The sequence below is a fragment of the Silurus aristotelis genome (genome assembly GCF_946808225.1).
Source record: "Silurus aristotelis genome assembly, chromosome: 12".
Lineage (NCBI taxonomy): Eukaryota > Metazoa > Chordata > Actinopteri > Siluriformes > Siluridae > Silurus > Silurus aristotelis.
In genome coordinates, this window is record NC_139585.1 from 6780213 (window position 1) to 6802543 (window position 22331).

General features: G+C 40.2%; 1 protein-coding gene across 3 annotated transcripts in view; it reads right to left on the bottom strand.

Annotated features, from left to right (window-relative positions):
• The window catches only part of fmn2b (formin 2b), a 98223-nt gene that overhangs the window by 66298 nt on the left and 9594 nt on the right, over positions 1–22331 (bottom strand). For 2 of the 3 annotated variants that reach the window (XR_014536039.1, XM_083556377.1), the window contains exons 2-6: positions 20300–20469; positions 12225–12375; positions 10344–10405; positions 6695–7911; positions 5574–5715 (exon numbers count right to left, since the gene is read on the bottom strand). Coding sequence is in view for 2 of the 3 variants with exons in the window: in XM_083556377.1 (XP_083412503.1) it covers positions 5574–5715; positions 6695–7911; positions 10344–10405; positions 12225–12375; positions 20300–20469 (1742 nt within the window). In the remaining variant the exon portion in view is untranslated. The remainder of the gene's footprint in view (positions 1–5573; positions 5716–6694; positions 7912–10343; positions 10406–12224; positions 12376–20299; positions 20470–22331) is intronic. The other variant, XM_083556378.1, reaches the window with a different exon arrangement.

Sequence of the window (22331 nt, forward strand, 5' to 3'; positions counted from 1 at the left end):
GAGCATCGGATTACAGGAATCTATTAGGATTTTCATCATAATAGTATAAGAAGTATAGGAAATGGGCAAAAACATTTGGTGCATGTTGTATCTGAAGTGCTAAATGAAATCCGAAATCTGTGCACCTTAGTATTTTGATTAAGGAAAACCGCTTTTCCCCAGTCTGGGAGCAGAAGCAGAGTCTCTTTCACCCTGCAGACACGAGAACCCGACTGAACAAAGCAGCCACAGACGCCACAGCATTTCAAGCAGCAACACAAAAACACTCTGCCGCTCATAACTGTGCTCCCAAGGAACACCCTCCTCTGCCTTATTAAACCGCAGACTCGCCGCGGCCACATCTGCGCAGAGTTCAGCTGTCGGAAGCTCGCAGACGGAAAACAAAAAACCTGATCCGCAAACCGTACAGATCAATCGAGCGCGAGGTGAAGTCTTAAACCTTATACTGGAATGTTTTGATATTTAGAAGCAATACTAGACGAGATGGGTAAGCTCTCGAGCTGCATTTCTGTTTGTCATGATGAACAATTCATCTCATGGTGGCGACTTCATTGAATAATGTTTTGATTATTGAATCCATTCAACACAAGCATCACACTTTCGGAAAAGTGTGTTCTCTTAAAACCACTAACCACCGGTTACCCTCGAACACATTCCCTCAGTTTTAGAGGCAACAATCAAAAGACAAGCTGTGAAAGTGCACCAGACTGGCAGCTTGACAACAGGCCAAGCTGACAGACTGATGCATTGTGGTCTAATGAATTGCCAAGTTGCACCATTGGCACACTGCTAGAATATGGCTCCAAATAAAACGTGTTTGTGTATTAAAGTCAACAGCAGATTGGATGATGTGAGCATGTGTGTGTCTGATGGCGAAACACAATGTATTTTTGGAAAAAGGTGAAATGGAAAGCTGCTTTATACTGGTCACGTCATTTTTGCAGCACACTAAAATTCTCTATTTTTTTGTTTTGTTAGGAAGCTAACACACACTCTGCTTTTGCTCCCAGAGTGAGAAAAGCAGGAAACCTTCAAACTCCAAAATACTTAGGTGCACAAATTTGGGATTTCTTTTAGAACTTCAGATATACATCAATGATTTTGCATGTTTTTTTTATACTTCTTTTCCTCTTAATCTTAATACAGATAGATCCTGAGATACTGTGAAATGTGTTCCGATCGCCAATTTGTAACTTGAAAACATCGTAAGTCGAGACATGGCCTTTCCTACCCAGGGGTCTTGAAGAACGGTGATCAGTATAAGGTAGTTTTCTGTAATTTATAAATTAATTGATATAACATTACAGTATATCATTTAACAAAACAGTGCAATCTACACTAGCGCAAGGTATAAACTCTAAAGTATATACAGTATGTACGTGATAGCAGGCGCATAGATGAGCGCCAGTTCATGAGTGGAGGGCGGAGCTGGACGCACTCTGTTCCAGTGTACGGCGACTGAGATAAAAAGGAGGACGAGCTAAAACTGGGATTTGCAACACCAAAAACACAGAAAAAAATAAAACGCTCCAACACCGAGACAAAAGAACTGTCGAGTGATGGTGTGAGCAAGGCATCTCACAAGGTAGGAGTTGTGAAGATCCTGGCAGTGTCCCAACATATCGCACAAAAATTCAAATGCTGCACGTAAAACATTATTACAATCTTTTCGTCATTGTCAGACCGAAAAAAACGCAAGTTGAACCATAACCGTAACTCGAGGACCTGTATTTTAAAACGGCTTCTATGCATTAGGGTGACCCAGTCTTACTGGTGATGGTCAACTTTCCCAGTCTGCACCCCACCTCAGACAGGGTCTCTGTGACCTATGGATGAACCGTGAGAACTGAAATTCACCACAACACACCGTGCATGCATTTTTCCAGAGCTCTTTCGTTTGTCGGGTCAAAGATTTAAAACGTACTATGTAGAAATTACTAAAGTGTTCGCCTTCATTAAAGACAAAACACGCCTACAGAACGCACGCATACCTTACGTGATAAAGTCTAGTGGAAGTAAAGCGTGTTCAGTCTGTTCAACTGCATTTAGAATTAATTTTAAATATGCGGAAGAAAATCTGTACATTAATATCATTTTATGTAGTTAATCAATATCGCACTTTTTTTTGTCTCCAGAAATCAGCAATTAATGGCAAATTAAATTTATATTTATGATTTTAGAAAATACCCATTTAATTTGCTTGGTAACATCCAAAATGTCTTCTTATTCTAGTTGACTGATTAAATGTAAGAATTTGGAAAAAAAAAAAAAAAAAAAAAAAAAAAGGCTTAATAAAAGTAAAAGAAAATGTCCAAAATTAGGGCTTTTAATCGATCAAAACATTAAATCATGAATGATCGCAATGAGTTAATTCACGATTAATCGCAACATTTGTATCTGTTCTGAATGTACTTCAAATGACTACGCTGCCGGTTCCCCGTTTTCGGCGGAGGGAAGCATCAGTTGCTTAGTTGACGTATCGCTCGGTCGCTCTCGTTGTTCAGTGCAGCAAAAACTTAACTTTCTTTAGTTTTATACTTTTATTTCACTAAAAATCTTGAAAAATGTTTTCCAAGTAAATCAGTGATGGTGCTGTGTAAACGAAAGTAAATAGAATTACCATGGTAACCGAGGAGGTTATGAGCATGGTGCGCGCCTCACACTCGCAATCAACCACTACCACATGAGTAAGTGTTAAATTATGATAATTACGATAATTTGCGGTGTACGTGTTTTTTAAAATAGGCTACAAATACTGCAGAAATAAGCGATCCAATGAGGTCTCGGAACGGATTAAATCACTTACATTCATTCTTAAGGGGGAAATCAGTTCGAACGTACGAGCAAATGGACCTACGAGCAATTTTCAAGAACGAATTATGCTTGTACAACAGGGTTTTACTGTACTCTAGTCAACACGGGTATGGCCTAATATGGATGCTTCATGCAAATGTATGTTTATTATTAATGAATCCAAACTCAACATCGAGCACAAAGACAAAATTTTCTTGGAAATGTTTTAATTATGGCGTTTTAAATTACAGAAACTACAGGATTTAATTGGCGCATGTGCGAATCATGTTGGATTTTGGTGTTTGATTTGAGACTTGGCGCATCAGTAAAACAAATGTTTAGTGATTAAAAATGATTTCAAGTGAACAAACGACGTCATGAATACGTGTGTTGCGTTGACTGCCTCCAATTTATTTTATAAAAATAGTCATACAGAAACGCACACCGTGTTAATAAAAATTAGTGCAGCTAAAACAAAATTCGCATTAAACAAAATTCGCATAACTCGTTATTAGCGCGTTAATTATGACAGCCCTAGTAAAAAAAAAAAAATCTTCAGGGAAAAGATTAATCTCCGACACTGCTGTGAGCTGACCACCACACAGAATCTGAAGAATATCCACGAAAAAGCCACGGTAATCCTTAAGATTTCAGCACGATAACCGCCGCAAAATATTGTTTAATTATCGCTATCGATAATTGGATAAAATTCCAAAAAAATCAAGATATAATTTTTTTTTTTGTCGCACATCGCTAAAATGTGGGGAAGAACGGATATGCATTAATTATTGCTGCAATTATTATTATTATTATTAATACAGCAATATGAACAGCGAGGCAGAGGGGTCGCTATAAAAGACATTGCTGGCCAGACATTTTTTGCCGCAACCTTTGATGAGGCTTCAGAGTCTGCTAAGCTGCTCTTCTGGCAATCGAGATGAATTCCGGGTGCGTGCGTATGCAGATTCTCAGACGGCGCGCCGGTCCACAGCGAGTTCCCTAATGACCACGCGAGCACTCTTATTACCGTGGAAACATTCGAGTGTCAGTTTCATCATCTGGACCCAATACAGTTGTGCTATTAACCTGAGGAAGCCGAGCTCGCCGTTTGCACGCACCGCACTTAAGTCCCAACTACAGGCTTTGCTTCCTGAAATCCACAACCATGCCTCTTTCGCTCCAGGCAATGCGGTCATCTCAGAAACCTCCACTAGGGTGTGAAAGACAAATTCTGATTCTGGAAAACTGCTCTTCGGAATTGTTTAAACTTCAAAGAAAATAAAGATAAAAAAAAAAACCAACATTAATTGTATGCATGCTTTCACAGTGCCGTGACCGGTGCTTTACCACTCCCCCAAGGTGCATCCACAGCCCAAGGGGACCCTGTCTGAGGTGTGGTAAGTTCCGGGAATGCGGACTGGAAGAGTTAGATGGGTCAGCGTGCCCACTAACGGGTGAGTGAAGCTCTCCAGACACCATCTGCAAACCGAAATGATTGGAAAAGCTATACATATTCATTCTGGCTCAAGGCAAAAGGCCACGAAGGGGAAAAGTACTTCACGGATAGCACCGATGCATGCAGATACTGTCTACAAACAGATGGCTGAGTGATGTGGACACTATCAGCACGGGCTGACTTGCTTGGTTGACGGGTTGTACAAGTGAATACTTCCAACAAACAGATGCTTTTATCACAAATCAATGCCGCTTTTTCCCCCCTTTTGTTGATTTTATCCAAACAGATGGAATAAATGATGTGGACTTGTTGGTCATCGGCGAGTTCCAGAGCTCCTTTGTTGATTTAGCGATCAAGGACCTTGTAACGTCGGACGCCATCTGGGCGTTGATTTATTTCTACAAGGACAGCTCGAGAAGCCGGAGATGTGGAAAGAAGGCAGTGAAAGCAAGAAGCCAGTTTACTGCCAAAACTAAACATTAACGTTAAACACAAACTCAAATTAAAAAGACAGACCGAGCCTGCAGCAGAAAAACTGTCAGGTGAGAAGAGCAAGTAGCACCGACTAATACAAATTTGTAATTGGGTAGATTCGATTTAATTTAGTTTTTATTTAAACGGTATTGGTTTTTGTGACTAAGGTCATTCATCCATGAAAAACTGCTTTTATATCTCATCTATATCTGAAAACAAACCATGTAGTTAAAGTAGAGATACACTCCAGAATTCTGCTCCAGTAAAAGTGCTCACCTTAAACATTAATTTGATAGAAAGTATTTGCCTTCAAAGCACCCAAAGTACTATGAATTATTATGGCTATAATTTTACTATTATAATTTCTCTCACATGACTCTTTGCTTAATCAACTTGGTTTATGTGAAAAGACTCGAATGACTTACTCTTAACACACCAATCTATTCATAGAATATTAAAACACTGATATTAATTTAAATCATGAGCCCAAAACCTTTTCAACTACTTGCAAATAAGGTCACGGGTGTTGCGACTAAGAGTTAGAGTAAGAGGATTCCGTTATTTATTCCTCTCTAAATGTTCTGCTTGCTGTTGAACTGATGCTGAACTGTATGTCGGTGATAAGTAGATCAAAACAAGTTGAAAACAGAGTGCGCTGATTGGTGACTTGCTGCGCGTTTGACCAGTTTTTGACCGGTTTCTATCCACTCAAATGAAAGCGAACGGTTGATTTTGCAAAATGTAGAGGAGTAAAAAATCATTTCAATGCTTTTAATAGTGAAATAATTGAAAGTAAATGGAAATACTTCAATAAAGTGCTACAGTCCACCACTGCTTATTTCAGCCTCACCTGTTTGGTCTTAGACCTGGTGATGGTGTCCGAGAGGGGTTTTTTCTTCTCCTTCACTGCAGTTTTGGAGAAGAGTTCCACAAACTCCTCAAAATTCACTGAGGGCTCTTCAATTTTATCCCAAATCGAAGGATTCACTTCTCTAAAAGAAACCAGATATAGAGACAACATTTTTCAACTGGGATTATGATACTCAAACCAGAGATCTGATACTAACATCACAATAACACCAACAGCAACAACTTCGTGTTTAACTTTGAAAGGCTGGATAGGAATATGATAAATAAAAAAAAAAAGGTCTGAAATTAAGTCTAATCCAATCTGATACACGAGTCAGTACTTCGGATTGCCAGAAGGACAGCACGTCTACTTATTTGTGGATTGGTGCATCCTCATTTCGGCTGCTAAACACCATAGGTTTACTGCAGTAGTATCAAAATAAAGCTCATAATATCCCAATACAACCTAAACAGAATAATCATCAGCCCTAAAAACTTTATTACTGAACAATAATGCACTGATCTGCATAGAAATAAAAGCACAATGTAATGCGTCTGCCACTTTATATTCATGGGCCCTGCTATAACATTTCACGTTATGCCAAAGATGGTCTGTATATTATAGCGGCGTTTTAGTGGCACGTAAAAAAAAAAAAAATTACAATAAATCTAAGAATTGTAGAACTACGAGAATATAGAGCCGAAAATACGAGAATAAATTCATAGCACCTACGAGAACAAGGTCGAAATTACGAGAATAACAGACATTATGAGAAAGTCGTGGCACTGGGAGAACAAAGTCCAGAGTAAAGTCGAGTACTCGCATTACCTTTTAATGAACAGTGGACGCTGATGTACAAATTTATGCTGTTAACTTTGATAGGTTATTAATTTTAACCTGCATTTGAGCAATAGCGCCCTCTAAGGATAATACTAATACTATGGCAACAAACCAGTGCAACAGTGGCAAAGCGAAGACTTTATTCTTGTAATTTCTACTTTATTCTTGTAATCTAAGATGGGTTGGTTTTTTTTTACGTGGCACTAGAACACCAACGTATGCAACTACAAACCACAGAACAACTTTCAGCTAGTGAGACATGAAAGCAGGTTGAGGGTTACTTTCTAGCATGGAGCTGGATGCGAGTCCAGTATAGAGGCTTCATGGGGTGTGGTGGCTCCACCACCTCTTTTCGAGGAGTCTTCTCCTGGGCTGAAGCCAGAGCAAACAGTCCATATGGAAGTGGAGGAGGCAGAGATCCCAAACTGCTGGGTGGGGTGAATGAGCAGGCACCTTGGAGAAGGAGGGGAGGTGGAGGCGGTGGAGCACCTGCTCCAGGCAAGGGTGGCGGTGGAGGCGGTGGAGCACCTGCTCCAGGCAAGGGTGGCGGTGGTGGTGGTGGAGCACCTGCTCCAGGCAAGGGTGGCGGTGGTGGTGGTGGAGCACCTGCTCCAGGCAAGGGTGGCGGTGGTGGTGGTGGAGCACCTGCTCCAGGCAAGGGTGGCGGTGGTGGTGGTGGAGCACCTGCTCCAGGCAAGGGTGGCGGTGGAGGGGGTGGTGGCATCATCGCTTGGCCAGGCAAAGGTGGAGGGGGTGGTGGAGGAGGTGGAAAAACTGACCCTGGTAAAGGAGGAGGAGGTGGTGGATGCAATGTTTGGCCAGGCAAAGGTGGAGGAGGTGGAACTAGTGACCCTGGTAAAGGAGGCAGTGGTGGTGGAGGTAAGAATGTTTGGCCAGGTAAAGGTGGAGGGGGTGGTGGAGGGGGTGGTGCTGGAGGTAGACTTGTAGCAGGCTGGGGTTGGTGAATAGAAGTCTCTAAGGGGGGATGGAAAGATGGGTGGACTGCAGGTAAAGATGGAAGGCAACCAGGCAATGGCGGTGGAGGAGGAGGAGGGGGCCATTGTTGCGATTGCTGTTGACACATGCACACAAACGGTACTGTTTTAGGAGAACCAGTCCCTGCTGGCTGCGATTCTGTTGTTGTCTCAAGTGACTGCTTGCATGGAGGGGGCACAGGTTGCTCAGAGCCACCCTGCTCTGAAGAAGGCACTTTGAACATAAAGATCTCATTTGTAGGGGATGTCTGCACTGATTTGGCCTCTAATGCAAGCAGGGCACAGGTCTCTGTCTGCAGATCCACATGGCACACATCCGGCAAGAAACTCGTGTCCTCTCCACACTCCTGCTCCTGAGTCGTGACCTCGTGGTCCGGCAGAGGGTGTTGCTGCCTCTCCAACTCTGCGATCTTGCTGCGCAGGTCCTCGATCGTCTGCTCCAGCTGCTGAATGACAGTCACATGCTCCTGCTTCAGGCGCACAGTATTCAGCACGGACTCTTCCTGAAAAAAAGAGAAGAATCTGTATATAACTAGAACCGCACATCCTGCTGGGTTTAAGACAGCTATATAGACAGCACGTATGACAACTGTAACAACATAACCCCTTGACACAACTTAACCCCTTGTAAAACAAGATCCACTTGAACTTTTTCATTCTGGCTCATGCACTGGTAGAGGAGGTTTATGAGAAACGGAGACTTTCGGAAGGAATATGTAATATACACTCGAGCCAAACAATTCAAAGTAAAAATCGGTACCACCTTTGCCTAGTCCAGTAAACTCGATGCTAATCCCTAGTGAAGAAACTTGTATGCCGTACTGTCAACATGGTGGCTAAATGTTTTGGTGAAGCTCATTTAGGGCCACTCTCTAAGAGTAGGGGGGAAAAAAGTAATAATTACACACACAAAAGCAGTTCCCAGTGTGTCCTTGAAGGGCAATCGGCCTAATTCTGCCCAAAGGGCCTGCAGCACTGGGTACCCCAGACTTCCAGCTGGGCCCCAGCCTGCTAATCATCTCCTGAATGTAGCCAGGAGACAGAACACTGCACTCTTTAGTTATGCTGCAATATTGCTCAGAGTGATATTTACATCCCCTTTTACATGGGTGAGAAATGTATGCGTTGAGAAAATGGCCTGAAGGGGAAAATGATTATGAACAAATCTTTCTGAAAGGGATTAAAATCAGATTAGCGGTAACTGCCTGGCCTGCTTGTTTAGTTGTTTGTGCTTCCAACTTGAGTGAATGTACTTCGCTACTGTACATAAGCAATGGCTACTTTTTAGTTTCTTTATTTCCCAATTGGTCAAATCATTTTAATTTGAAAAATAAAAATGGACTTTGTAAAGGTAATGATGAACTGATGTTCTATTTTCTCATTATTTTTTATGATTATTTTTATATAGACAAATCACAATAATACAGTGTTAATCCAAAATATTAAATTTCACTAATCAAAAAGCTAAATAAAAAAAATAAGAAAAAAAAATGACAAAAATGTAAAAATAAATGTAATTTTTAGCCCATCATGAACTTCTTGACACAGCCATATGCCCCTCAGCCCTTTCTCTCTCATACAGTACAAGTAAACCAGTCGTTCAATAAAAAGAAATTAATTTAAATACAAATCTTCCCATGAATATTATCTCTTGTACACTGGTTGGTAAATGTTTCACAACAGACCCACACATCGGTTCAAACACTGCACTGTACAACCAGGTCCTGGTTGCATTTGAAAATTATCAAAAACCTAAAATATGACATTACCCTGAAACATGTTCATTTTAAAATAATGCTAGTAGAATATTTTGTTGGCATATTTATATTGGAGTAAAAAGGCTCGAAACGCATTTGTACACCGACATGTTTTCGATTTAAAAAAATGAAAGCTTGTAATCTACCTTGATTATTGAAATATCTTGTTCTATTCGATTGCGTTTTTTGAGCGATTGTGATGTCAGGCTTGTGAATACTGTGGCCAATGTTGTACGATCATATCATACTCTGTTTTTTTTTGGTGTGTTTGACATGCCATATTTTCCAGCACGATTATTAAAATAAAATATATATATATTTTTTTTTAAAGACGTTCAATTCCAAATAAAAGGAACATCATGGGAGATCTCTGCTGCCTGTAGAATGACACCAATAAACTCTACAGATCATTCAGGAAAGTAGCAAATTGAAACAGATGCAAAGTCAATCTGATTTCATGCTTTGATTTGAATCCAAACGGCCAGTTCCAGTCCACCAAAAATAAACTGCTTTAATACTCAAAAACTATACGGACACTGCCCTCTACTGGCGTAATACAAAATGATTCATATGTAGTGCACCATTATTGATTACTACTTTTTTATTGGGGATTTTAAGATTCACAGATCCGCATCGGTGCGTCGGCATAAAAATTAACGATGTGATGCGTCGATTTAAAAAAACTGCATCGGATACAAGTTGCCATTTGTATCGCAATGCATAATTTTTAAACATTTAATAAAATGTATTTAATGTAACAATTTAAGTTATAAATGATGTACTTTAACTTTAAATAAGATGTGGAGAGAATACTGTGAGAACATTGATATGGATTTGGAAAAGAACAGAGAGACTTGTGAGTAGAGCGAGAGAGAGAGATATGACTCTGCATGATTAAATCCGATGTTGCTAATGTACGAGTTTCACCTCCCAATGTTCAATTAAAAGTGTTGTGATCTTCTGAGCCCCTTTAAGTGTCAAGAACGTGCAAACGCGAGGCAAAAACGGTAAAGTTAGTGTATAAAATTAAGCAAATTACGCACATATTGACTCATCAGTACAGAGATGAAAAGAAAAGGTCACCAAGTTATAAAATCTAAACAATCACATAATTATCATAAACGACTTGATGTGTGGTTGTAAATCATTTTCATAAAACTGACAAAAATGTGATGTACCTGAATCTCATGAACTTCCTCCTGCTGTTGTTTCTTTAGGCTCAACACAATAGCTTGGTGTTCTGTAAAAAAACACACACACACACACACACACACACACACACACACACACACACACAGACACAGACACAGACACAGACACAGACACAGACACAGACACAGACACAGACACAGACACAGACACAGACACACAGCTAAAAGTGAATTCATTTTTTCAGAATCGTAAAAAAACACTACACCATGAGGAGAAGCGGCAGACAAAATACTATAAAAATGGATGAAAGACGCTGCATTCACACAGTCAGGATCTTCTGTGGGTGGGAGTCAGGCGAGTGTGTGGAGAAAAGGTTTGGGTGTCAAAAATATTTTTTTTTTAAAGTTTACATTTACCAATTTTTGAATGTTAAATAAAGTGAGTAATTTGAATAAATGTTGATTAGTGTTTAGCTTCAAATGTAATTTTGCTCCGTTACACGTGACAGCCTGATGACACTCAGAGACCAAGAGGATCAATGGAATGGAGTGTTAGTAGGACTATTTAAAAAAAAAAAAAAAAAAAAAAAAAAAAAAAAAAACACCACATACTGTTAGATTTGTATTTACGCATTAATAAACCAGTCCTTCTTTATGTTCTGAACACTTCAAAGTAATAACGAGACAGAACAAAGAGGCAGTTCTGTCATTGTTTTCGGACTCATTTCCAATTGCAAGTCAAACACCGATGTAAACCCCATAGTCAAATAAAACAAAAACAAAACAATAAGTGAAGAATGAAGTGTCAGCACCGAGTGCTTTCCACTGTAAGCCAGGAACAGAAACAAGAACATAAGTGATTTATTTTTTTCCAGGAAAAGTTACTTACCTTCATCATCCTCTATTGGTTTAAATGCAAAGTAAGGAAGAAAATACAGTTTAGACTTTTAAATCTACCCTAAAAATAAACAAACAAAAAAAAATTCCTTTTTCATAGCTGCAACAGCTACAGTCAGAGCGCTGCTTCTGCTCAAACGGCTCCCAGCACATTTACACAAAAATGTGTCTTTGCATATTTAAGCACGACTATTTTTATTTCCTCTCACCTTCGTGTTCTCTTCCATGCTGCATAAATATGTAAGTGCTAACAAAAGTCTTTAACATGCAGGTGGGGGATGAAGACAGAATGGAGAATAACCAAAAGACAGAGAGAGTATGACAATCAAGCTTAGAGACAGGAAGAGAGAAGGAAAGATTAAGCAACAAAGGGAATGAGTTTGAGAAAGTTGACACACTGGGACAAAGGAAGAGAGTAGAGGCAGGAAGAGATTGAGTGACAGAGGGAGAGAGGCTGAGACAAAGGAAGAGACCAAGAGACAGGAAGAGCACAGGAGAGATTGAGAGACAGAGGGAGAGACAGAGGCAATGAAAGAGTGGGACAGTAAGAGAGACAGACTGAGGAAGATGGAGTGAAACAGAGGCTGGGAAAGACAATTAGACATAGGAAAGAGACTGAGACAGGAGAGTGTAAGACAAAAGACAAGACAGGCAGAAAGAGAACGAGAGATATGGACAGAAAAATATTCAAAGTGACAGAGAGGGGGGTGGGGGGGGGGGGGAGACAGAGAAAAGCAGACAAGGACTCAAAAGACAAGATGGTAAGGTGACAGGGCAGTTCAATAAGACTTAATAAATCAGACTGCATAAATAAATAAAAGAGGAAAAAAAAAGTGACAGCACATTAGAGAAGATAACCAGCATGGGGAGGGAAAGGGAGATTCATCATACAAGTGGATAAGGAAGAAGCATATATTGTTTTGTTCCACATTCCCTGTATATGCCTGAAATTCCATAATGCATCTGTGAGACATAGGAACATAGGAGGTGAGTGCTTGTTTACACATGTACCTGCTTCAGTGTACTTGAGTCCTGGTCTCTCGTCGGTATCGAGTCGAGGTGGAGGCCAAAAGGACTTGATGTGTCCCGGTAAACTGCCCTCAAAGTGCTCCAGTGACAGGGGGGGCTGACTCACGGGGGCCCAGGTGTACAGCTGATCTTGCTACACAAAGAAAGACAGGGTGAAGCCGTCAGATAAGAGAGAATTGCAAAATCATTGACATCCGAACAGTAATATGACCAGCTGCCTTATATTGTGTTGGTCCTGGGTTTTGCTGCCAAAACAAAAATTTGAGCTACAGGAGCTCGTCTGTTGGATCAGACCACACGGGCCAGCCTTTGCTCCCCACATGCACACATGCATCAATGAGCTTTGGCCACCAAGAACCCTGTCGCTGGTTCACCACTGTTCCTTTCTTGGAGCACTTTTGATAGATAATGAACACTGCACACAGGAACATCCCACAAGAGCTGCAGTTTTTAAAAGTGGCTCTGACCCAGTCGTCTAGACGTCACAATTTTTCAAACGTGCTCAAATCCTTACACTTGTCCATTTTTTTTGAGGACAAAATGTGAATCACAAAACCACCCCAAATCATTAAGCTTCCACCTCCATGTTGGAGTATTGGTGTGAGGCAGTCTGCTGACATCATCTCTCCTGTACTCTCTTACAAATGCGCTTCTATTAGAGTCAAAAACTTCAAATTTAGACTAACCTGTCCAGAGAAATGTCTTCCAGACAGTCACTGTCTAATTCTTGTGTTTTTGCATATAAACATGAATTTCTCATTTCATAAAATGATCAAATATTAAGTGTTTCCAAAATTTGGACAGCTGCTTTAGGTTATTGAAAAAAACTAGTTCCTTGTGTCACAACCATTATACTGTAATATTGTTCTAGGTTAACCCTAGATCATCAGTCTCCATACCACCCTGCCCTCAGCCTTTGTCTCTTTCAAACCAAATCACCTGAATGTCTCTCACCACATCATAAACCTCCTCCATGGTCTTCCTCTTTTACTCCTTCCTGGTAGCTCCATACTGAGCATTTTTCTACTGATATACCCAGTGTCCCTCCTCTGCACATGTCCAAACCATCTCAATCTCACCTCCCTCACCTTGTTTTCAAAACGTCCTACATGCGCCGTCCCTCTAATAAACTCTTCTAATTCTGTCCGTACTCGTCAGTCCTATTGAACATCGCATCTTCAACTCTAACAAAAAGACAGGAGGCAGAGCTGGAGGTGCCACTGTCTCCAAACCATACAACAGCAGTCCCCAAACTGTTTTGTGCCATGGACCGGTTTAACGTTGGACAATATTTTCACGGACCAGCCTTTAAGGTGTGGCGGATAAATGCAACAAAATAAAATGATACGACATAAAAACTGGTATTTTCTAAATATTTCTAAATAAACATGAATCCACTGTGGTGTTTTTTGTTTATTTTGCTCGCTTGGGGGTTTGAATTTAGCGGTAATGTATTATGTAGAGGCCGGAGCCCCTTCAAGAAGGTAGCAGATGGAGGTAAGACATGACCAAGGCATCTTGACATGCATCAAGAGTGAGTCATAGACCGATGTGACGGAGGGAATCTGGTCATTTTCCAAAATAAAACATTGTTCAGAATCAGATAATAAATAAAACAGAAATAATGTAAATTATGTATTCTTTCTGTGCGGCCCGGTACCAATTGACCCGCAGACCAGTGCCAGTCTGCGGCCCCGGGGTTGGGGACCACTGCAATACAACATCACAGGTCTCACCACAGTCCTATAAACTTTCCCTTTAAAAATCTTATTAAAACTCAATGATAGTTGGGACTCCTTCACAGAGAGTTTTTGTGAATGATTAAGATATAAAAAGAAATGTTTATTTTTTCCTGCTCCGCAATATCAGTGTTGGACAAAGTACACGAAACATGTAGTTGTGTTAAAGTAGAGATACAGCAGGTAAAATAATTCATAAGAAAAAAAATGCTCCCTTTAAACATTTACTTGGGAAAAAGTACATAAATATTTGCCTTCAGATTTACTCAAGTATCCAATGTACTATAATTTATTATGTTTATAATTTTCCTTTTAAAATTTTGATCATAAGTCTCTTTGCTTAATTAACTGGCAAGAGTTTCTTACATCATTAATTCTTTAAATTTTCTGCTTGATGTTGAACTGACAATGAACTGTATGTTGGTGATAAGTAGATACCAGCAATGGTGGGTCTCACTTAAATGAGGCCCTGGATGAAACACACCATGACCCAACACCTCCCCTGTTTAGTTTCAGCTTTGAAAATCTCCTCTCTGCTTCAGCTTCAGTCACTGGATGAGTAAAACATTCTCAGAGCACTCAACACATTGGGACACATTTCTGAGCTCTACAATTGTCTATAATTAGCAGGCAACACAGCATAACCCAAGTGATATACAGTTACAGTATTAGCCCATTTCATCAAACCCACACTATAGATAGTGTCGCATACACACCTTAATCTTTTGTAGGTGTTCCCCTACTTCTTTTCTATTTTTTCCTGAATTGAGCTGCTGAGGGTTTAGACCTTTTTTCCATCCATAATTTTAATTTTAATTTTAAGGAGAAAAATCCTGACAATTCCAGGGAATTTGAAACATTAAATCCAACACAAACACACATCTGTATTACCCAAATGGGGTCTTAACAAATGTAAACTATTATTTATTTTCTTTTCATTTAAAATTCTATATTTATTATTAAATTTAAGCAAATTTAATTGATTACTTGAGTTAATCAATATAATAAAATGAATGAAATGTAATTATATATTTTAAATTTTTTTTTATAAAATATTGAATATACTATTTAACCAAGCAGGCATTTTATTTAAAATTGTTTTCAAAATGTAAACTGTTGATGTTCACAAATGTAAGAAACTACGTTGTTTAAAAAAAAAAAAAAACGACAAGCAATTTTATGTTTTGTGTTTCCTCCTCCTAACTATACAGAAATTGAACAGAACCGTGACTTCCAAACTGAGGTTCGTACCAAACCATGAATTTTGTGCAGCGTTACACCCGCATTTATAACGAAGCATTTCGAAAGTTTCACAGCATCGGTGAGTGACGTCAGCTTAAGAGTAGAAGAGAAACTACAATCACGAAGGAACAAACGAGGGGAGAGAAAAAAAAAAAAAAAAAACACCAAACGGAGAGTGTCGGTATGACAAAACTAAAAGGATGAAAGAGAAAGAAAAGGCCAGATGCTCCACTCAGCTGCACCCTGAGGCTGAGGAAAGATTTTCCAAACACACTCATCCACAAGTATCCATTAGTGACCGCTATCATTTATTATTTGTGCAAATGAACGCAAGCGAAAAAGCATCAAGAGAATGAATGAGAGGAGTAAAATCAGCCATGTCAACCAGCCTGATGATCATCTTATAATCTGTACAGAAACCCAACCAGTCAGGGAAGAACTGCATGATACTCACTCAATGTCATAACATTCATTATCTGATCAAACCTACAGCTTTAAACACACTATTTTACTTATCTAAAAGCAATGGAATACTAACTAGCATTAGGACTGTATCTGGAAGAATCTGGTGATACGATACGCATCACAATACACTGGTTGCGATACGTTAGGTTACATTTATTTACCCAAAACACAGGTGGGTCTCCATGTGCATTAATTACACCTAAAATGCCCCTGCTGAAATAAACCCTAATCCCTTAAGGCACAAATGAAGCTTCGTCTGGTTATAAGTGCAACCAAGATCAGCACATTGTTTCTAAGATTTGTAATCCTATTTTAACATTTTCCCCCTGAAAAACAAACTGCAACTTGCGGCGGACGACAGCGCCCCCTAGAAACAGGTGTATATTCAGACTAATATTAGTGGCCTACCTTCTCCCGCCTGGAGCACAGAGGGTTAAGGGTCTCGCTCAAGGGAACAAAAGTGGGAGCTTGGCGATACTGGGCCTTGAATCTACTGAGCTCCCACTCAGCAACAGGTGGTTGCTGGAAAGTAGTTTTTAAATAGTTTATGCTGAAGTATGTTAATAGTATGCCATAAAAATCCATTTTGAAAATCAGCTCATCTAACCAAATATTTAGGAAGTTTTAGTGGACTTGCAGTATGCTGGACAGCTTATTACAATTCAAGTATGTTCCTGTGCCTTCAAATAAATATTGAAGAAAAAAAAAAAAAAAAAAAGGTACATTTGTTCCTTGATTGGAGTTGATCTAATTAATTTCATGAAAAAAAAAAATAAAGAAATCGTTCCTGCTTTAATAAATGATCATTTCCAGCACAATTAAAGGATGTGGTAAAGCAGCTGCGACTCTTCATTCCCAACCTGCGGATGTTGGAGCAGACTGCACGTCCTGCAGATGGTGCGTTTGAGTTGGAGCCAGGCCACGTCGAGACGCTGCTCGTTCTCCTCCCCGTGAGCAGAAATGGCGACGAGCAGTGACTCGCGCACAAAATCCAATACTTTGCAAAGCGTGTCCTGAACCAAGTCCATTACACGGCTCCCTGCAGCACCAGCCATGTTCTCGGAAACACTGCTGTTTATCACCAAGGGCCGAGTGTGGAGCAGCAATGCAGTAGGTGTGCGTCCGGGCGCAGTAATGCCGTATCCACAGTAGATGGCAGAGGTGGTGCACCATCGTCCCGCAGCACAAGCTGTCAGCTGTGCAGGAACAGCAACAACGGGTGACGTGGTAGCTTATTCATTCTCTTACATGCAGAGCAACAGAGTAAATATGACGTATCTGCTGAAAATTCACATGCCCTTGCATTGAAACCACACACAGCTTAGTCCTGGCTCAGAAGATGCCAGTTGTCCCATGCCATCGTTACAATTCCGTATTAAAAATAACATTTCCTGCATTCTGCATCTTCCCACACACTGCGTGTGGCAGCATCCGGCCTTCTGTACATAGTAACAGAGCGGAGATTTCCACATGAAACAATCAGCGCATTTTAAATTCTGTGGTTCAACAAAAAATAAAAAATAAAAATCAGACAGGTACAAAGGAGTTTAAACCACTGAACAGTAAAAAAACACCAGAGCTGGGTGTGGGTGTGTGAGAGAGTGAAAGGAGGAAATAAAGGAAGAAAAAAGGGGAAGGGAAGAGAGAGAGAGAATGAATCCTGCAGTAGAATCAAATTACTCAGGGGCACAAGAAAAAAGAAGAAACAATGGGTGAACTAATAGATGACAGGGAGATGAGGCAGGGGCTCTGAACACATCCTGAGACCAGCCTTTTCTGCAGCTTGGCTTCTAAGACAGGTGATGATCTCAGCCAGTGGTCACGAGTGTGTTCAACTAAATAATTTAATCTGCACTTTTTTATTTTTTTTGCTTATTCACATAAAAACACAAAATGCGAATGAGCAAGCCATTGCAGCACTGACACTGCACCTCTCTCACTCACACACACACACACACACCTCAAGGTTGCTTCTGTTCAAAGCTATGAAACTAACGTAGGGAACATGAACAAGTACAGAAAGTGCAGGCAAAAATCCCAGACCCCACTATCCACACATGTGGTGTGTAAATAAATAACTAACCAAAAATTACAGTACTTCTGTGTGTTTAAACCAGAACACAGTGACGTCACCAATTCATTAACTCACTATTAAAATCAACCTCACGACCATGAGCATATAAACAACCTCAAAATAATAAAAAACTTTGGGCCACACCTCGTAGAACAGTGAGAGGAAGATCAGATCATTTAAGTGACTTGGTTCTTCATCAAAAAGAACAAATCTTTGATCTTTTTGTTCATTTTGTTCCCTTGATCAAAAATTTAATAAAAACACACATGCATATATATGCACACACAATCTGTAAAATATTGAACACGTCACAATTTTTTTAGTAAATATATTTCTAAAGGTGCTATTGAGATTAAATCTTTACCAGATGTTGGTAACAACCCATGCAATCCACACATACAAAGATATCAAACTGTACATGTCTATAAATAAAGTTGTATAATAATGTGAAATGACACATGGGGAAAGTATTAAACACATGAAGGAAGGGAGGTGAAAGGGCATGAAAAGCCAAGACACCAGCTGAAATCAATCAGTAATTAGAAAGCAGTCCTGCCTGGTGTTAATGGCCTATATAAAGGTGTCCCATTACTAAGGAGTCACACAAGAAATAGAGCACGGAGCTCTCTCAAGACCTTCGCAAGCTTGTTGCAAAACATACTGATGGCATTGGTTACAGAAGGATATCAAAACATCTAAAAATGTTCTAGTGAGCACTATTAGGGCCATAATCCAGAAGAGGAAAGAACATAATTTTACCATAAACCGGCCATAACCAGGTGCTCCTCAAAAGATTTCTGACAAATGAGTGAAAAGTATATCAGAAGAGTTGTCCAGGAGCCAAGGACCACTTGAGAGCTTCGGTAAGACCTGGAATTAGCAGGTACAATTGTTTAAAAAAAAAAAACGACAAAGCTCATTTAAAGTTTGAAGCACAACATTTGGACAAGCCCGTGAATTATTTGGAGAATAAAGTCTGGTCAAATGAGACCATAATTTTACTCTTTGGATGCCATAATACACACCATGTTTGGAGGACAACTGACCCTGCACATCACCCCAAACACACCATATCAACAGTGAAGTTTGGAGGTGGGAACATCATGGTGTGGGGCCGTTTGTTTAGCATACAGTACTGGCAAACTTCATATAATTAACGGAAGTATGAATGGAAAAATTTACTGAGATTCTTGATAAACATCTTGTCATCTACCAAAATGATGACAATGAAAGGAGGTTGGACATTTCAGCAAGAAAATAATCCCAAACACACAGCCAAGAACACTCAACTGGTTTCAGAGAAAGCTGCTAAAATGGCCCAGGCAATCACCCGACTTGAAGCCTATTAAAAATCTATAGATAGAACTAAAGATCAGAGTTTATAAAAAGGGGTCCATGGAACAATCAAGATTTTGAAGAAGGTTCATGTGGAAGAATGGGCAAAAACCACACCTGAGCAATGCATGCAAATAGTTTCTCTATACAGTAGGCATCTTTGAGCAGTCAAAGGCTTTTGTACAGAGTATTAAATAAATTTCAGTAGTTTCCATCGTGAGGAGCAGTGGCACTTTTAGCTAAAATGGTGCTCAGGGTGAACCACAACATGACCCAAATCCCAAATAAGCAAATTATTAAATGCTACAATTAATACAATACCTACAATCATGGTATAATTGATGTGACCTTACAAATAAACAGTTTAAATAAAATAAATAAATAAATAATAATAAAAAAAAAAACGTGTCTGGGTCTTGACGCCCTATGATGCCCCTTACAAGATGCCGCCCATGCCTAAGTCTGCCACTGGTGAGGAGCACCTCTCCGCTACATTCCACAGCACGCATCATTGCTGTGTTGAGCTGTTATCTAATTTTATTTATATTGCAGTATATTCATATTTCATTTATTTAGCACATTTTCATTATTCAGTATTTTTTAATTTGGTTATAAAATGCAGTATTATTTTAACAAGGAGTGCTTTTTATACAGTATCCATTTTAAAAACTAATCGGTTATCGGCAAATACGATCCGTCTAGCTACAGTATCGTTAATAGTAAAATACCCTCTAATCACCTCCTCCTAACTGGTAGTGGTGCTAAAAATCCATTAGCGCAGAATCCACACTATCACCACTCTAAATAATAGCGAGAGGTTCTAAAGAAGGTCACACTGGTTCCAAACAATTGCCGACGACCAGGGTGGTCAAACTTCGAAATCCAAAATATCCCCTTTCCCTCAGTCACCCTGTATTTTTGACCAATTAACCTACAGATATCCGCTTCTTCACAAAACTGACTCAATCAGCTGGGCTAGCTCACTTTGAGAAAACCGTGTGTTTTTTACCCTAGTAGCTCAAACTCAAAACCTGCAGAATTATCAAAGGTCAAACGCAAACATCTTGAGGTAACCAGCACCACTTGGCATGAGAACAATTATGTTCAGGCTGAATCATTACTTATTCTCAAAAATGGTCAACACAGATCTGATTAGCATGCTACAGTATATAACCGCCCACTAAGTATGATTAGAGACTCACGCTGAACTGTGGAGTGACGTGGGTAGTGCTGCCTCCAAACTGCTCTCCGAAACAGTCACCGAAGGGCAGGAGGAGCCCCATAGCCAGGATCCGAGAGCACAGCTTCTCCGCCTCATCTTCACACACTGACTTCTCCTGCTGCTGGAAAAACCTCTCCAACAGAGTACGTCCTAGAAAGAAGAAGAAACAGGTTAAGTGACAGGAGAACACGATCGAGTCGAACTGCTCAAAGATCTTAGCAGGACGTGTCTTTAGATCCACTTGTATGTGAGCCTAGTGTCTCAGTAAATACTGGGGGTGGCAAGAGTCACATAGTGCATAGCAATAAAAGTTAATGTGATGCATTGATTTAAAAAATAAATAAAAAGGATGCATGTGATACAAGTAGGCATTTCGATCACAATGCATATTTAAAAAAAAAACTTTCATTATATGCATTTAGTAGATGTGATATACTTTCATGATTAAATAAAATAAATAATTATAAAAAAAAAAAAAAAAAAAAAAAGACATACAATTCCAGATCAAGGATCAGATTACATCTGACCTAATCCAACACTATTAGCAAATTGGAGCTTTCCAATAAAAATAAAGTGTTACAACCAATAAAACCAAACAGAGCTGAATTATAATCTATTTGGATACAGAGCAGAAGACAACCCAGCCATTATGGATGCACAAGCCAGTGAACTCTTAGTGCCGGTCCCAAGCCCGGGTAAATGGGGAGGGTTGCGTTAGGAAGGGCATCCAGCGTAAAACGTGCCAAATCAAAAATGCGTATCACAAATGAGAATTTTATACCGGATCGGTCGAGGCCCGGGTTAACAACGACCGCCACAGATATCGTTAGCCGACAGGGTACCGTTGGAAATTGGGCTACTGTTGGCAGAAGGAGAAGGAGAGGAGGAAAACGTCTACAGAGACGGCGGGGAAAGGAGCAGTGTAGGAGAGTAGAGGTTAGGGTTGGTACTTTAAATGTTGGTACTATGACGGGTAAAGGGAGAGAGGTAGCTGATATGATGGAGAGGAGAAAGGTAGATATGCTGTGTGTTCAGGAGACCAAGTGGAAAGGGAGTAAGGCCAGGAACATTGGAGGTGGGGTTTAAACTGTTATCATGGTGTGGATGGAAAGAGAAATGGTGTAGGGGTGATTCTGAAGGAAGAGTACAGTAAGAGTGTAGTGGAGGTGAAGAGAGTTTCTGATAGGGTGATGATCATGAAGGTGGAAGTTGAAGGGATGATGATAAATGTCATCAGTGCCTATGCTCCACAAGTTGGCTGTGAGATGGAGGAGAAGGAAAGATTCTGGCGTGAATTAGATGAAGTGGTAGATGGTGTACCTAGAAAAGAACGATTGGTGATTGGGGCAGACTTTAATGGGCATGTAGGTGAAGGGAACAGAGGTGATGAGGAGGTGATGGGTAGGTATGGTTTTAAGGAGAGGAATGTGGAAGGGCAGATGGTGGTAGATTTTGCTAAAAAGGATGGAAATGGCAGTGGTGAACACTTATTTTAAGATGAAGGAGGATCATAGGGTGACGTATAAGAGTGGAGGAAGGTGCACACAGGTGGATTATCTTCTGTGTAGGAGATGCAACCTGAAGGAGACTGTAAGGTGTTGGCAGGGGACAGTGTAGCTAGACAGCATCGGATGGTGGTCTGTAGGATGGTTTTGGAGGCGAAGAAGAAGAAGAGAGTGAGGAATGAAAGAAGAATAAGATGGTGGAAACTGAAGGAGGAAGAGTGTAGTGTGAGGTTCAGGGAAGAGGTCAGACAGAGGCTTGGTGGTGGTGAAGAGGTGTTGGATGATTGGGCAACTACTGCAGGAGTGATAAGGGAGGCAGCTAGAAAAGTACTTGGTGTGACATCTGGAAATAGAAAGCAAGACAAGGAGATGTGGTGGTGGAATGAGGAAGTGCAGGAGAGCATTAGGGGAAAGAGGTTGGCAAAACAGAAGTGGGATAGACAGAGTGATGAGAAAAGTAGGCAGGAGTACAAGGAGATGCGGCAGCAGATAAAGAGGGATGTGGCG